At 36.2% G+C, this 16,942-nt stretch overlaps 1 protein-coding gene across 1 annotated transcript in view; it reads left to right on the top strand.

Annotated features, from left to right (window-relative positions):
* LOC145292199 (protein disulfide-isomerase A4-like) overlaps positions 1-16,942 on the top strand; it is a 62,581-nt gene that overhangs the window by 27,271 nt on the left and 18,368 nt on the right. Inside the window, exons 4-7 of the mRNA XM_080138509.1 lie at positions 401-483; positions 7,605-7,743; positions 14,155-14,360; positions 15,850-16,005. Of these exons, the coding sequence (XP_079994635.1) occupies positions 401-483; positions 7,605-7,743; positions 14,155-14,360; positions 15,850-16,005 (584 nt within the window). The remainder of the gene's footprint in view (positions 1-400; positions 484-7,604; positions 7,744-14,154; positions 14,361-15,849; positions 16,006-16,942) is intronic.

The following is a 16,942-nucleotide window of genomic DNA, read 5'->3' on the forward strand; positions in this document are numbered from 1 at the left end:
CCATTTCAGTGAAAAAATATCTGACTCTAAGAAACTGACTCCAACAAAAAAATTTGTGACTACAAACTCTAATTCCGACTCTCCACCTTTGTTTATAGAAAGGCAAGTAACTTCTCCCCTGAAATTAAAACTAAGTTTTGTCCCTATTTATTTGCCTCCCCAATGTGGAGGAAAAGAGGCACTGGATTGAACTAAAATTTGGTTCAGTCTAGAATGATTTTTTTTCCTTCACTAATTGAAGCCATAAAAATTAAAGTGTAGTATCAGAACAGAGCAGATACTACACTTTGCTCTTCACCAAAAGACCAAATAAATATTTTGTCTATGAAAAAAAAAAAAAAATTCTAATTTCCATGCATTATACTTTTGAAATATAATTATTCCTTTATTTTATCTTCAGATTTGATGTAAATGGATATCCAACCTTAATGTTTTTCAAGAAGGGTAAAATGCATCCTTATGACGGCCCCAGGGAAGAAAATGGTAAGCAAATTTTTAATAACATAAGATTTGTTAACTCACAAGCTACTTTCGTGGCAGCTAACGTTTTCGAAATGAGGAATTATTGAAATATAATTTATTACATTTCATATTTAATAGAAAATGATTAATAAAAATACTTGAACAAAGTTTTGTGAAGACTATATAATACATTAACTGACTATATAATACATTGATTAACTATATGATACATTGACTTAACTATATGATACATTGATTAACTATATAATACACTATTTTAATAAATAAACCACAAATGTTTTGTTTTGCAGTTTTTATATAATTAAATGAAAATGCAAACAAATGATCTAATTTAGAAATACATTTAAAAAAAATTTTTATCCATGATATCCTTATAAACTGACTGAGGTATGGCTCTGACCTTCCTGATGACTTCTTTCAGTTCTATGCATAGCTTTGTCTTTTGTGTAAAAAATATCAGAGCTTGTGCGAGGATATTGGTTGTCAGGTTCACGCTCAAAGTCAGTCTTGGACCTGATCAGTCTTCACAAATTTCTCTTGACAAATGCTCGGACAGGTTTGAAGTGTGAGAACTTGTTCCATCTTGCTATAACCTGAACTTTACAATAAGTGACGAGTACAAGGTCTGTAATTCATTCTTATACGTAACTAGTCTGGGTGCCCATCATTGCCCAGGGTTTTGGAGGTGTAAAAAAGTGGTAGTAGGCAGGCAGGCTTGAACCTATGACGTGAAGATGGGAAAAAAAGTGAAAGAAAACCTGACGTCTTACCGCTATGCCATGACGTGACCAGAAGTGTTAAGTGTTCAAATTAAAACGTAGTCAATCAAAAAGATGACTTGCAGAAATGGCGTTGCTTTCGAACTTCCCACGAAGGTCGTTTTTAATGTGGGGGGGGGGGAAGCTGCTAGACCAAAAATGTGGACACTCTGGCAGTGTCCAAATAAATAGTAATTGCCTCAGTATGAAGGGTTTCCCCTACATTGACCAAGGATGAATTACAGACCGGAAGGCTGGGAGAGGCGGTTGCGTTCCAATAGTTTTGCTTTATTTATATGAAAAAGATGAACAACCAGCCAAGAGAATGGGATGGTGAGAATTTTTTAAAACTTGATCAAAAAAAAAAATGAAAGAAACTGTGTGTTTGCGAATCTGAGATATTATGATCTAGAAAGTATAAGAAAACTTCTCATGGAATCTAACCGACGCGAGAACCCCAACCCAAAAAGCCTTTCGTGGCCATAAACAAATGTGCGCGCCCATTTTGCCTTTTATTTATTAGACTAGCCTGTGTGCCCAGCATTGCCCGGGTGTTTGTAGGAGTGTGTTGAGCAAAAAAAAACAACAAAAAACAAAAAAAAACAAGTGACGTCATTGCATCTATTGCCAACCGGAAGTGGCGAATGTTTAAATTAACGCTAGTCAATCGAAAAGAGGGGATGACTTTTGAAAATATCGGCAAAAAAGCGACCCCCTCCTTGTGGAAAAGTGCCCAGTTGAGGGTGAAGGAATTTGTTTTTAACCAATTTTTCGATATGTCGTCTGAAGGATTGAGCTTCAAAACGATATCGATCTTGTGAAAATCCGTTGCTTCTGTCGAAGGTTTTCGGCAGATATACATACATACATTTAAACAGACAGGTGAGATTTATATTTTAGACTAGCGGGGGGTGCCTGGCATTGCCTGGGTGTTTGTCAGTGTGTGTGTGTAGGTAAAAAAAAAAGAAAAAAGTTTGGTAGGCAGATAGGCTCGAACCCGAAACCTTGAGGCGAAGGTGGAAAAGAAAACTTGATAACTTACCGTGACGCTAAGCGGGCAGAGGAAGTGAGAATGGTTGAAATTAAATCATTAAAATGTTAAGTGAATGCGTTCATAAAAGTGCGTAAATTTAACGAGGTCAAACATCACACCATAGGGGAATGAAATCCTGCACTTATCTTTGGCTGCAAGCCAGTTTCTGCGTATTTTTTTGTCCCCCACCCTCCAAGTTGTTGGGAAAACCAGCTCCCCATAAAAAATGGTATGTCCAAATGAATAGCAATTGTCTGATATGACGGGTTTTCCCTACATTGATCAAAGATCATTGCTTTCTGGACGCCTCTGGCATGAGTGCCACACATTTGCTTCGGATTCAGTTTCGCTTTTTTATACGGAAAAGTAAAACAAATGGGCAAGAGTAAGAAATAGCGCGAAAATAGTGTAAAAGTCACTCAAATAAAAGATAGATGAGCTCCTTTTGTAAATCGTAGATATTATAATTTAGGGAGTATATATAAAGTTCTAAGAAACAGTACCCCCCCCCCCTGGTATCTGGGGATCTCTACTGTATAGGGGTGGGATTTTTCTGCTTGTCAGGTACTTATGTCGAGAAGATACAAGGGCTTGTAGTTCGTCGGCGTATCTACCATTAAAATACTTGTAAAATAGGCAGAGAGATGCGACATTTTGTCGATGGGAGAGAGGCTGATGCTTAGATGACAGTTCAGGACCTATTAGGTTGGCGACTCTCTTTTGAACCCTGTTCAGGAATGAGAGACAAGTAGCAGATGCACCAGCCTAAATGTGACAGCAGTACTCCATACATGGGCGAATGGTGGCCTTATAGAGGTACAGGATATTTTCAGGCAAAAGTAACTTTCTATCACGGTAGAGAGCACTCACCGTCTTCGCAGCAGCCATGGCAATGCCTTCAATGTATCTGTTCCAATTCATGTTCCCTGTGAACGTTAAGCTGAGGAGTTTGAAAGAAGTATTTTCAAGTAACGTATCATTCACCATAGCTGTTCGTGGTTGAGAAGGTTTCTTGTAATTATTAAAGGAAACAAGTTTAGTCTTGGCAGCATTGAATGTGACCATCCATTTTTGTCCCCATTCCATTACAGATTGGAGGTCATCCTCTAGTGTTTCTGCCATTGCCTTAGATATGTGCTCATTCATTTTCCCAACATGCCTGTTATACAGCGTGGTGTTATCGGCAAATATACCCATCTCAGAGACAATTTCATCAGGGAGATCTTTTATGAATATCAGGAATAATAAACGTCCAAGGATCAACTCCTGAGATACATCCGTATTTATATTATGTTTTGACATATGACCATTGAGGACAACCTGGATTCTTATGTTAAGTATTCGTTCATTGATACCATATGATCTGATTTTCCTTAGAAGACCATCGTACCATACTCTGTCAAAAGCCTTAGATATATCTAACGCTACTGCCCTATCTTCCCCGTAAATGAAAATGCAGTTTGAAAATAGAAAATAATTCTGACTCCAAGTCACTACATATATGTTCTGCTCTTTAGACATTATCTTAACTTGTTTAAACCCTTAATCATACCTAAACAGCATCTTTTGAATCTTAGTATACATTAATACTGTATTTTAACTTTAGTTCAAACCATTTCTTCTAATTCAAATTTAATGCAAAAAAAAAAAAGAGTTGCTACTCATGGTTATGCAAAATACATTTTCGTATTTAAATGAAAGGAAAATTTATCTTAAAATGCTAGATGACAGCAGAACTTTTTACTGGCAATGTTAAAAATACAATAAGCTAAATCGGTAATAGTCAGCTGACATACTTTCTAACTTCTGGCATAGTGCTATCAAGGCAAATCAGTTCCCTTGCTTTTTTCTGTCATACCTATATCTCCAGTATGCAACTTTTTTAATTATATTTTTCTGATTTTTCTTTTTTTTTATTTAACAATCATTGAAAAGTTTTTTTTTTTTTTTTATCTTATTTTAATTAAGAATTATTGAAATTAGTTCTATTTTTAAGAATTATTGAAAACACTTTTTAAAATCTTTTAAAAGTATTTTAGGAATATCCTGTATTGAATACGTTTTTTTTTTTTTTTTTTTAATGATGGTGGAAACTTTGTTATTTTGATTTCAATAATTTTATTTTTATACTTTCAGAAACATATAATTATTATATAAATTCAAATAAAAGCTTTATTTTTAAGATTAAAAAAATAATTTCATAAATATGTATTTGTTCTAAAATTTCAAATAAAATAAAAACTTATTTTTAAAAATTTTATTGAAAGTGCAAATAAAGATTGTGTTATTTTAATCTGTATGATTTTGTCATTGATGGACGTACATCCAAAGCATAACATTAATGCGAGAGTGCCTCAGAGGTCAATACTTGATATTCTTTAATGACCTCCTTGATATTGTGTCTGAGATAGGTATATTTGCTGATAATACAATGCTCTATAATATGCACAAGGGAAGAACGGATGTACACAAAGACACAGAATCGTTAGAAAATGACCTCCAAACTATAGTGGAATGGGGTCGCAAATACAGGGTGGGCCAAAATAAGGGTCCTATCTTTAAATTTAAATAACTTCCACAAAATAAAAGATAAACTCACCAAACTTTATGTGTGTGTAGACTGACCCTTCCGAGATTTTTTGAAATAAACAAAACAAATTTTGGCCGAAAAACACTTCTTAAAACTTACAAAAACTAAAGTATTGTTTTTTACACAGTTTTGAGTTTTTTAAGCAAAAATAATGTTTTCTAAATGGGCGCCGTTGGCGGCTTCACACTCTTCGGCTCTTTTTAAAACATTTTCCATAACAGTTTGCAACATCTGAGGACTTATGGCTCTTATTTCTGCTTCAATATTTGCTTTCAGTTCCTCAATATTGTTTGGTTTATTGACATAAACCTTTTCTTTGAGGTAACCCCATAAGAAGAAGTCAGGAGCTGTAAGGTCGGGTGATCGTGGAGGCCATTGAATTTTGCAACTGCGAGAGATAATCTGATTTCCAAATATACCCTGTAAAAGTGTAAGGGTATCTTTCGCAGTGTGTGCTTTGGCTCCATCCTGTTGGAACCACATCCTGTCAGGTTTGGCGGCAACCCACGGTTGCAAGAAATTTTGCAGCATTTCTCGGTAGCGGTTACTGTTACCTGATTTCCGGCATCGTCTTCAAAGAAATAGGGGCCAATCATCTCTTCAGCAGTAACGCCACACCACACTGTGCACTTGAGTGGATGTAATGTGTGCTGCTGAATTATCCTTGGGTTTCCGTACCCCATATTCGGCAATTTTGTTTATTGATGAACCCATCAAGATGAAAATGGGCTTCATCCGACATTATTAGTTTTTTGAGAAAATCGGGATCATCATTGGCCAAATCCTGGAGTCGCATAGCGTACTTAAGTCTTTTTTCATTATCTCGAGGTTGAAGTTCTTGAACTAGCTGCACTTTATATGGAAAATATCCTCTTTCTCTTAGCATTCTCCGAAGTGAGGTTCGAGAAATGCCAAGTTCTTTTGATCTCCTCCTTGTGGATGCATCGTCTCCAAACTTCTCCCCAATTCCTCGAAATTTTGAGCTGTTCGTACAGTACGAGGCCTACCACTTCTCGCCATGTTGGATATTCCTTGTTGGTCTCTAAAACGAGCAATAATTCCTCGGATTGCTTTTGCCGAAGGAGAGTTTCTGGTGAGGTGAGTCTCCGAAATCGACTCATTGGATTTAAAGTACCACTCTATTATGAGGGTACATTCCTTAGGGCTAATACGGCTCATGCTGGCTTCGAAAGGGGTCCTTTACTTATTCTGAAAAAAATTAAAAAGAAAAATCAATAAATAAAAAAGTTATGAATTTTTAAAAATAGGACCCTTATTTTGGCCCACCCTGTATATGGTAACATTTTATGCTAGTACAACTAAGCTGCTCTCCTTTAATTACAAGACGCCTCTTCAACCACCGATATCCATGACAAATAACACCCTACTTGAGAATTCTTCCTTCAAACTCCTTGGCTTAACATTCACTGGCAATATGAACTGGAACAAATGCATTGAGGACATTGCAAAAGCTGCTGCAAAGAAGCTGAGTTCCCTCTATTGTGCTGGAAGATCACTCACACCTGAGAGTATCTCTACAAAGCCACCATTTGTCCATTCATGGAGTATTATTGCCACATCTTGGATGGTGTATCAATCACTAATCTCTCCCTCTTGGATAGGGTCCAAAAAAGAGTTTCCAATCTAATATCCAACCCCTGTCCCATCGCTGCAATGTTACATCTGTGCCTGTTCTGATGAACTCGTTGCAGTTGTGCCCCCTCGATGTACTTATCTCTGACAAACCTGCTTAGCAACAAAATCACACCACTTCACTGTTGAGGCCCCTAAATGCCAGAAACATTTCTACTCTAATAGTTTCTTCTTTCGAACAGCTAGACTTTGGAATTCCCTCCCCTGCTACCTGTTTCCCTAACTACTGATATGCAGGAGTTTAAATGTAATGGAAATGAAATGTAAATGAACGTGAATGAAAAAAAAAAAATGCCCCTGTATTCAAAAATAAAACAAAACTCAAGAAAAATCTGTATGATGTACATACCTGTGAAGAAACAAAATCATATTCCAAACATCAAACAAATTCTTATTTTTAGAGAAGAAAATAATTTTAAAGCGATTAATGTAAATTCATAGACATTACAGCACAAATCTTGCAAGTTTGAATTATTGCTGTGTTATTTCCCTTTGCTTCTTGAAATTGTTTTCAAAATGTCAGGCAAGACAGTCATGCCTCCAATATTTATAACATTCTATTTTCTTATTTAAAAATAAAACTACTTGATCAATTTATATGATTTTTAGAATGTGATATTTTCGTTTCATCATAGGTATGTATATCATACAATTTTTTTTTTTTTTTTCAATATATGGGGATTTTTTGACAATAAGTTTTCTTTTTCCCCCTAAAAATAAAAATAAACTGAAACTGTACACTGTTATGTAAGTGACCACTATAAAAATGTCTATAAACATTGAAAAATTCAACGAAACCAATGCAAAATGTTAGTACATTCAATAAAACGACTGCAAATTGATGTAATGTACCCAAACTCTAATACATCTCGCCATCTATCTGTTGCTTGTTAAAAAAAAATAATTAAATAAAAACAAATGTTTTTTGATCAGTTGAGAATATATTTTTTATCAGCCCAAGGGAGATAATTTTGATGAAAAATAAGTTTAATAAGGGAAATCTATTTCTTTGTGAAAATATCAAATAATTCAAGTTTGATCAGAATCCAAATTCTACTGATGTTATATTTTTTATTTATTTTTTCAGGCATCGTTAAATACATGGAGGAGCGAGCGAGCGCTAATTGGAAACCTCCACCAGAAGCTGTTGTCACACTTGATCAAAAGAATTTTGATGAATTTATTAACAAACATGAACTTTCTCTGGTTGAGTTTTATGCACCTTGGTAAGCAGTTACCCCTTATTTTTAATTTTTATGCCTTATCAGAGCCGTATATTTATTGAAAGAAATCTTTGTTATCTGATGGTCTATTTGTTTGTTGATCTCAAAATTCTTTCAAGTTTTTTCTTTTTTTATAAATAATTTTTGCTTAAATATGAGAGCAGAAAACTGACAAGGCTAAATTTTGCAGAACTTTGCTTTCTCTCGTGCGTCTTTTTCTTTTTTATGAAGGAGTCAGTCACCATTTTTCAAGGCCTGGAGGTCACTCGAGGATAAGGATTACTGAGTGTACGGTAGTCAATGGGACTATTGTAGCAATTGTTAGTAGTATAAATTTGGTGAATTGGATTGCTTAAGGGACGACTCATCAAAAACTTGTTTACATTGGACTTGAAAATGACCATATTGTAATCAACTGGAAAAACAGGCAAATAGTTCTAAGAAAGAACCTTTTGTTCGTAAAAACTACGTTTAGGTTTAGGCACAGATAAAGACTGGGGAAAATTTTTGATAGTGGTTTCAGCTAAAGTAATTTTCATAAAAGTTTGGCAAGATTAGATTAGAGCTCAGACGAGCACCTGCCATGGAAATAACGATAAAACAGAGACAGGCTCACACAGTCTCTTCTGTAGGAAAGAGGTTGCAGGGAAGAAAAAAGGACATCCCCCCCCCCTCCCACTAGGCTATGAAGTCTATTTTAAACTCTGTCAAGGCAGTGGCTTCTCGTGTGGCAGGGATATCTCCAGAGAAGACCCCAATTTACCTTATATGTACTTCCGGGTTGCACTTGCTTACACCACTGCATTTATATTTGCCCTCTATCGCCCCCACAACAGCGGAGTTACTATCTTTAAGAGTATATCTGAGAAAATAGACCACATCCTGTCTGCACATCCTTCGGCTAACATTCACATCTGTGGTGACTTCAATGTCCATAACGTGGAATGGCTGACCCACTCATATAAGACAGATAAGGGGAGGTTCTGTCATGATTTTGCTATTGCCTATGACCTCACTCAGATTGTTCGCGAGCCCACCCGTGTGCCCGATACTACTGGTCAGTATGCAAGCCTTCTAGACCTTTTTTTCTCAACTTCCCTCGAGCTATGTTCATGTTCTGTTCTATCTCTTCTAGGGTCCTCCGACCACTCTGTTGTATCAGTTAAGATAAAAATGAAATGTAATAAGTCCTCAGACGTACCCCTCCACCGTAGTGTATACCGATACTCCATGGCTGACTGGGATAGCTTCCGTACGTGTATATCTGATCTACCTCTGCATTTTTTTTCTTTTTTTTTTTTTCTTTTTTTTTCTTTTTTTTTTTTTCTTTTTTTTTCTTTTTTTTTCTTTTTTTTTTCTTTTTCTTTTTTTTTTTTTTATTACATTTTCACCCCAAACAAGGCATATTGCCACTTTATTGTAGGGGGCTACTATCAGGGACATGGGTATCAGGGGTACTGTGTAGGGAGTTGGGCAGCAAGATGTTAGTTCACGTTGCACTTGAACTTCTGCATGTCAGTACAGTTGGGGAAATAGGGACCCGGCAGGGAATTCCAAAAGTTTAGCTGTCCTGGGGAAGAAACTACTGGAGTAGAAGGCTCTCTTAAGTCTAGGGATCTCTACTGTGAAGGGGTGGGATTTAGCTGCTTGTCGAGTTTGTCGGGAGTATTTACGTCGAGGAGGAACAAGTGCTTGCAGTTCGTCAGAGCATTCACCGGTAAAGTACTTGTAGAAAAGGCAGAGGGATGCAACATTTCGTCGATGGGACAGGGGCTAAAGTTTAGATGACAGTTCAGGACCTATCAGATTAGTGACTCTCTTTTGAACCTTGTCTAGGAGCGAGAGACTAGTGGTAGATGCACCAGCCCAAAATATGACAACAATACTCCATACATGGGCGAATGGTGGCCTTATAGAGGTATAGGATACTTTCGGGCGTTAGTATCTTTCTAGCACGGTAGAGAGAACCTACCTTCTTCACAGCGGTCCTGGCGATACTCTCGATGTAATTGTTCAAACTCATGTTTCCTGATGCCGTTAGGCTGAGGAGCTTAAAGGATGTACTTTTAGATAAAGAGTCATTGGCCATTGCTATTGGTGGTAGAGAAGGTTTCTTGTAATTATTGAAGGAAACGAGTTTTGTCTTGGCAACATTGAATGTGACCATCCATTTATGTCCCCATTCCACTACAGATCAGAGGTCATCCTCTAGTGCTTTGCCATTTCTTTAGATATGTGTTCATTTGTTTTTCTGTCGTGTCTGTTATAGAGTGTGGTGTCGTCAGCATATATACCCATCTCACAGGCAATTTTGTCAGGGAGGTCATTTATGAATATTAGGAATAACAGAGGTCCCGGGATAGACCCTTGAGACACTGCCGCATTTATATCATATTTTTTAGATGTACGACCGTCGAGGACAACCTGAATTTTTCTCTTATCTAAGAAGGATTTAATTATATCAAGTATTCTTCCAGTGATACCATATGATCTGATTTTCCTGAGAAGACCTTCATGTCATACCCTGTCAAAAGCCTTAGATATATCTAGAGCTACTGCTCTACCCTCCCCTACTTTGTCCAGTGACTAGTATATACGTTCTGAGATTACAGTTAGGATGTCTGCTGTTGAACGGGCTTGTCTAAATCCATATTGTTGATCAGTCAGAAGTTTAGCATCTGTAAGGTGATGGACTAGAGCTTGGTTAATTATTGTCTCAAATATTTTGACGAAAAGTGAGAGGAGGCTAATGGGGCGATAATTTACTGGGTCAGTTCTTTCACCAGAATTCTTGAAAACTGGTACTACAGAAGCAGTTTTCCAGCAGGCAGAAAAGCAAGATTCATTAAGGCATTTGTTGTAAAGTTTGGAGAGAATTGGAGCTACTTTGGCGGAGCACTTTTTAAATAGCACAGCCGGGATGAGATCAGGTCCACATGCTTTTGCAGTGTCATTCCATGTTTAAAAAGGATGTGTCCTCTATAGTATCAGACCTGACCGAATGGTTAATTGTAGGCATAGACTGATTCATACCATCTAAATAATTCCAACAAAAACCTAACAGCCAGCTATGGATCTCCCTAGAATGTGCTGCTGCCATTGTGCACATAAATCACTTTTTCCATAGCTACCAACGTGATCAGCGGCTTGGTTCCCACCAGTTTTGGCAAATAACAAATAGGATCCTGAACAGAAGTGTGCGTTCTATCCCAACCATTATCAATGGACCAGAGGTCATCTCGTCAGCATCAGACAAGGCCAAACTATTTACCAAGAACTTTGCAGCAAATTCTACTCTATGCTACGAAGGCCATCAACTCCCCATATTTCCTCCTATAGCAGACAACATGCTAGGTAACATACAAATATCTGTGCGTGAGGTCGCCAAGCTAATCAAGAACCTTGATTCCAGTAAAGCAACTGGCCCTGACGGCATTCCAATTATAGTATTGAAAAAGCTTCAGTCAGAACTCGCCCCCATACTTCCGAAACTGTTTAAGCGCTGCCTTAAGGAGAAGTGCTTTCCAACACCCTAGAAAACCTCATCAGTATGCACTGTATTTAAGAATTCAGGTTATAAGTCATCTCCCTCTCCGTACAGACCAATAAGTTTCCTGTGTTACATGAGTAAGTTGCTGGAATCCATATTAAATAGAGAAGTAGTCAACCACCTCAGCAGAAATAACCTTCTTAGTGACATGCGATATGTTTTCCATTCTGCAAGATCTACTGCAGATGTGCTAACGGTTATATCTCATAGGATTAGCAAATCTCTTGACAAAGGCTTCCTTTCTAGGGCAATTGCTCTTGACATATCAAAGGCCTTCAACAAGGTAAGGCATAAAGGCCTATTTCACAAGATTTCCAGCTACGGTATAACTGGAAATGTTTTCTCAATCATTAAATCATTTCTCTCTGATAGGCTCATAAGAGTAGTGGTCGATGGACAAAAATCAGAGGCCTGCAGTATTAATGCTGGAGTCCCTCAAGGGTCAATCCTGGGCCCAACTCTCTTCCTGATCTACATCAATGATCTCCCAAAACACATATTTAAATCATTTGTTGACATCTATGCTGATGACACGACCATCTATGGCAACACATCAAAGGCTGTAAATGACAGTTCTTTCTGATTCTCTCTCCTCTGATCTTGAGCGCGTGGTACAATGATGGAAGAGGTGGCTGGTTACCTTTAATGCATCTAAAACCAAGCTCCTATCTTTACATCATCAATGCTCTGTTCCTCATCTGGCATGGTCCTGGATATGACCTTAAACTATATCCGATGGTGAGGCCCCAGCTTGCGGGCTCTGGGGAGTGTGGAGCCTCCCTTTAATTGCCATTGCTCCCAGGTCCACTCTGACCCGGAGTGGTAGTACCTGTTAGGGTCCCAACTATGGATTAAATAGAAACTGACTTGCAAAAAACAAATATATTCTATCAAAAAAAATTTTCTTCAAAATCACCGGATTCGGCATTAAATAACCTGAAAAGGGTTGATATGCCGTAAAACAACCAACTAACCCATCTGGCATCAATTGAAATGGATGGCTCTTGTCTAGGGGAGCCCCCATGTTTTGACAAGTTTCTGGGCTTGACCTTTACTCCTGATCTGAAATGGAACACGTACATCAAGTCTGTTACCAAGGTCGCTGGAAAGATGGTGGGATCCAGGATACTTATTGGTCTGTACTGAGAGATGACCAATCACCTGAATTCTTAAGTATCGTGCATATTTGAGATTTTCCATGATGTTGGGAAGCAATTCTCCTTAAGACAATGCTTAAACAGCTTTGTAAGTATGGGAGCTAGTTCTGGTTGAAGCTTTTTCAGCACTATAATTGGAATGCCATGGGGGCCAATTGCTTTATTGAAATCAAGGTTTTTGATTAGTTTGGCAGCATCATGCATAGATATTTGTATGTCGCATAGTGTTTTCTGATACAGGAGGAAATACAGGAGGTTGATGGCCTTGGTCGCATAGGGTAGAATTAGTTGCAAAGTTCTTTGCAAAGAGTTTGGTTCTGATGTTGATGAGATTACTACTTTGGACTTAATGACATACAACTCTCTCGCGTTCTTTGTTACTTTTTTACAGTGATTGCTGGCAGTCCTGGCTTTAGTCTCAGTACAGTTTCCTGTTTTTACTTTGGTACTCTTTCCATAAAAGCAATATTATCTTTATAAAAATTTCTTCTCGGTATAGTAATCTTTACTCACTTCTTCAGATGAGAAGCGTTTGGCTTCGAAATGCCATGAACTAAAGAGTTTTCCCTATCTCTAAATATTGTATTCTCTCTTGAATTGATAGCATAATAAAATTTAATTGTAAATTTTTTATCCTTTGTTATCTTAATTTATTCTATAAAGCTGGTTGAGTGTATATGTGAGTATATTTATCATACAAGTGAATGTTAAACGTAAAAAATATACATGGAAAGTAATTATAAAATGCTTATTGAATAGGTGTGAGAGGTTGATATATGGATCTGCAGAATAGATTTCCACATCGGGGGCAAGGAGTCTGAGTTGGAGTCAAAGGTATCAAAGGAATTGGAGTCAGTATCCTAGGAATTTTAGGAGTCGGAGTCGGACTTTTCCCATCCAACTCTGCAACCCTGGTTCTTGTGTAGGTTTTTTTTTTTATTAGGATGCATCTGATAAGTATTGAAAATTTGATAATCGAAAAAATCAGATTAAAGAAGGAAGTCCAATTTTGACCAACATTAACACTTTTCTACAACCTAATATCACAAATGCATTTGAGAAATTTTATCGCATAAGCAAAAAGGTCCAGCCTATAATATCAGCAGTGGATTCTTCTATAAGACATGAGGCATGTCCAAATATTTTTTTAGAGCACAATTGGACCATGATACTTTACTTTTGTATTTTAAACTTTAAGTAAAATCATTATTTACAGATAATTTTATAATATCAATGATAGATTCTCTACAGTGCAATGTAGACTCCAATGTATTGTTGACTAAGTTACTGTGGGGAAGCATATGAAGCTTTGGAGGTGGGAGTCCTTAACTAGAGTGCTGAATTAGCAATCAGCCTAAATAAAAACATGTTTATCATTTGTATTCAATATTTTGATGTAAATTAAATGTTATTTAAAAATTTCCTGTTGTTCTCTTTACATTTCTTGCGTTTTTATTCACACATTTTTTAAGACGTGACACCCATTAGTCACACAGCTCTGATACTATCACGTGGCCGCTGCCCCTACAATAGTGAGGAACGATTGAACTTTAGGATTGAGGTGACGTTCAAAGCTTCTCGGTTGTCTCTGGATAACTGTTTTTAGGTTGATTGGTATTTTCGTAGTACATGCTTGTTTGAAAAGTGATCAATCCTTTTCATTTTGGTTTAATAATTTTCTTTTTTCTTTTTCCATTTATAAATTAGGTGTGGCCATTGCAAACGTCTGGCGCCTGCATATGAGAAAGCAGCTAAAACGTTGTTAAAAAATGATCCACCCATTCCTCTGGCAAAGCTTGATGCCACTGCACACTCTAAAATTGGCGAGAAATATGACATCAATGGATACCCAACTCTTAAAATCTTCCGTAAAGGTGTACATTATGAATATAAAGGACCAACAGAAGAATATGGTAAGAAATCTAATGGCCATCAAGTAATTTTGCTTTTTATCGTTCATAATATATTTTTTCTATTATATGGAAGGTTCGAGAAGATTCATGGAGTAGCGACCTTTTTCTAGTGGTTTCAACAAATCAGAAAGAAACAAAAATCTATCTCCCCAATGGAAAATAAAAAAAGGAAATTGCGGGGAATATAAAAAAATGCACCTGGATCAAAGGGCAGACTACCCATCCTGATAGAAGTTTTTAAGAATCAGACCAACCCTATAAAACACAAAAGTAAAAAGGAGTTCCACAAAGATAAATTTTATCAGTTATGCTCTTCAATATAAAAATCAATAATGTAAATTGTCTAAACAATGAGATAAATGGCTCCTTATATGTGGATGACCTTGTAATCTGCCATAGATAAAAAAATATTCATACCTCAGAATGCCAACTGCAGATGTGCATAAACAAGCTAACACAATGGTCAACAGAAAATGACTTTAAATTTTCAACAACCAAAACTAGATGTGTCCATTTCTGTAATCGTAAGAAAATGCGCAATGACCCTACTCTCAGACTAAATGGAACAAAAATAGCTGACCAACATAAATTTCTAGAAATTTATGTTGGTCAGCTATTTTGATTTATTTTTGACAAAAAACTCTTCTTTGTCCCTCACTTAAAATATTTAAAACAAAAATGTTTCAAAACCCCACAACTATTAAAGGTTATAGTAAATACTGAATGGGAATCAGACTGCGCATCCTAAAATTATATAGAATCCTGATAAAAGCCAAACTAGACTATGAAAGCTTTATATATGGTTTAATCAGAAAAACTTATCTTAAAACTCTGGACCCCATCCATCACACAGGATTAAGACTTGTTTTGGGAGCATTCAAAACCTCCCCGATAGAAAGCTCATATGCTGAAGCCTATGATCCGCCACTGAAAAGGAGACGTGAAAAATTAGGCTTACAATATTATCTAAAACTCAAATCAAACCCTCAAAATTCTGCCTACAGCTACACATCTATTCAAAAAAAAAGGAAAATGCAATTAAACCCTTTTGTCTTTACATGAAAGAAACAATAAAATCACTAGACAGACAACTCAATAGATCAAACCAGCATTCACAAGGAAAATTTCACAAAACTCCCACCCTAACTCCCATCAAAGAACAAGTGAATTTATTGGAAGCCTGTAAAAATCATGGATTACAATAGAAAAGAAAAGATATTCTAGTAAAAAATATAATAAATTTATTGCAGCATTAAGATTTTTTTTTTTTAAATTCAATTTATAACATTATATAATCAATTCTTAATGCTGCAATATTTTCAGTCATAAATTTATATTTTTTATTAGAATATCTTGTTCCTTTCTTTTCCACTTTTAGCAACTAGTCCTTTAGTTTTTCATGTTTAAGCGTAACCATATTACTTTTCATGCTTGCATTTTTCTATTGTAAATAAGTATGTACATAACAAATGTTTTTTTTTTCTTTTAGGAATTGTTAACCATATGATTTCTCAACATGGTGATGCTTCCAAGTTAGTAAATCACTTGAAAGATTTGAGAAAATCTCTCAAAGTCGATGCAATTTCAGTTGTTGGTTTCTTCAAGAACATTTCCGATCCGATATTCACGACTTACATGGATGCAGGTATTACTAGTTTTTTTTAATCGATTTTATACACATATACAAATAATGGACATTTTAACAAATGTGTGTGTGTGTGTGTGTGTGTGTGTGTGCGTATATATATATATATATATATATATATATATATATATATATATATATATATACAGTGCCACGTAAAAGTAATGGAGACATTACATTTTTCTTCATAACTTTAATTAGGGTTCAAGATTTTACCTAAAATTTGGTCAGTATATTCCTATTACTATTCTAACTAATATTTATGGTAGTAATTACAAAATTAAAGTTTAGAAAGTTTATATTAAAGGGAAAATATAAATCAACTGACACAAAAGTATTGGATACATTGATTTAATATTTGGTTGCGTAGCCTTTATTGCGTTCAACAGCTTCCAATCGCTTTCTATAGTTGCACACATGTTTTTTGAAAAGATATGCAAGTATTTTGCGCCATTCTTCTTCTTTGAAGAACTGTCCTAGTTATTGAATATTTTGTGGATTCCTCTTGTGAATATTGATCTTCAATATTTTCCACAAATTTTCAATTGGGTTGAGGTCTGGAGACTGACTGGGCCAAATAAGAATGTCAATTCCGTTATTTCTAAGCCATTCTTTGGTTAGTTTGGCAGTATGCTTGGGATCATTGTCCTGCTGAAACACAAAATTGTTATTATGTCCCAACAAATCAGCAGATTTCTGGAGGTTTTCTCCAAAATCTACCTGTACATACGTCCATTCATTCTACCATTGATGATTTCTAGTTCATCAGTACCTTTGGATGAAAAACACCCTCATACTATAATTAAACCACCGCCAAACTTTACCGTAGGAATGGTAATCTTTTTGTTATAGGCGGTGCCATTTTTATGCCATACATGTGTTGCTGAGTTTCTTCCAAAGATTTTGATTTTCGTTTTGTCTGACAAGATTACCTTGT

Source organism: Euprymna scolopes, chromosome 13 (genome assembly GCF_053919585.1).
Source record: "Euprymna scolopes isolate OS-2025 chromosome 13, ASM5391958v1, whole genome shotgun sequence".
Lineage (NCBI taxonomy): Eukaryota > Metazoa > Mollusca > Cephalopoda > Sepiida > Sepiolidae > Euprymna > Euprymna scolopes.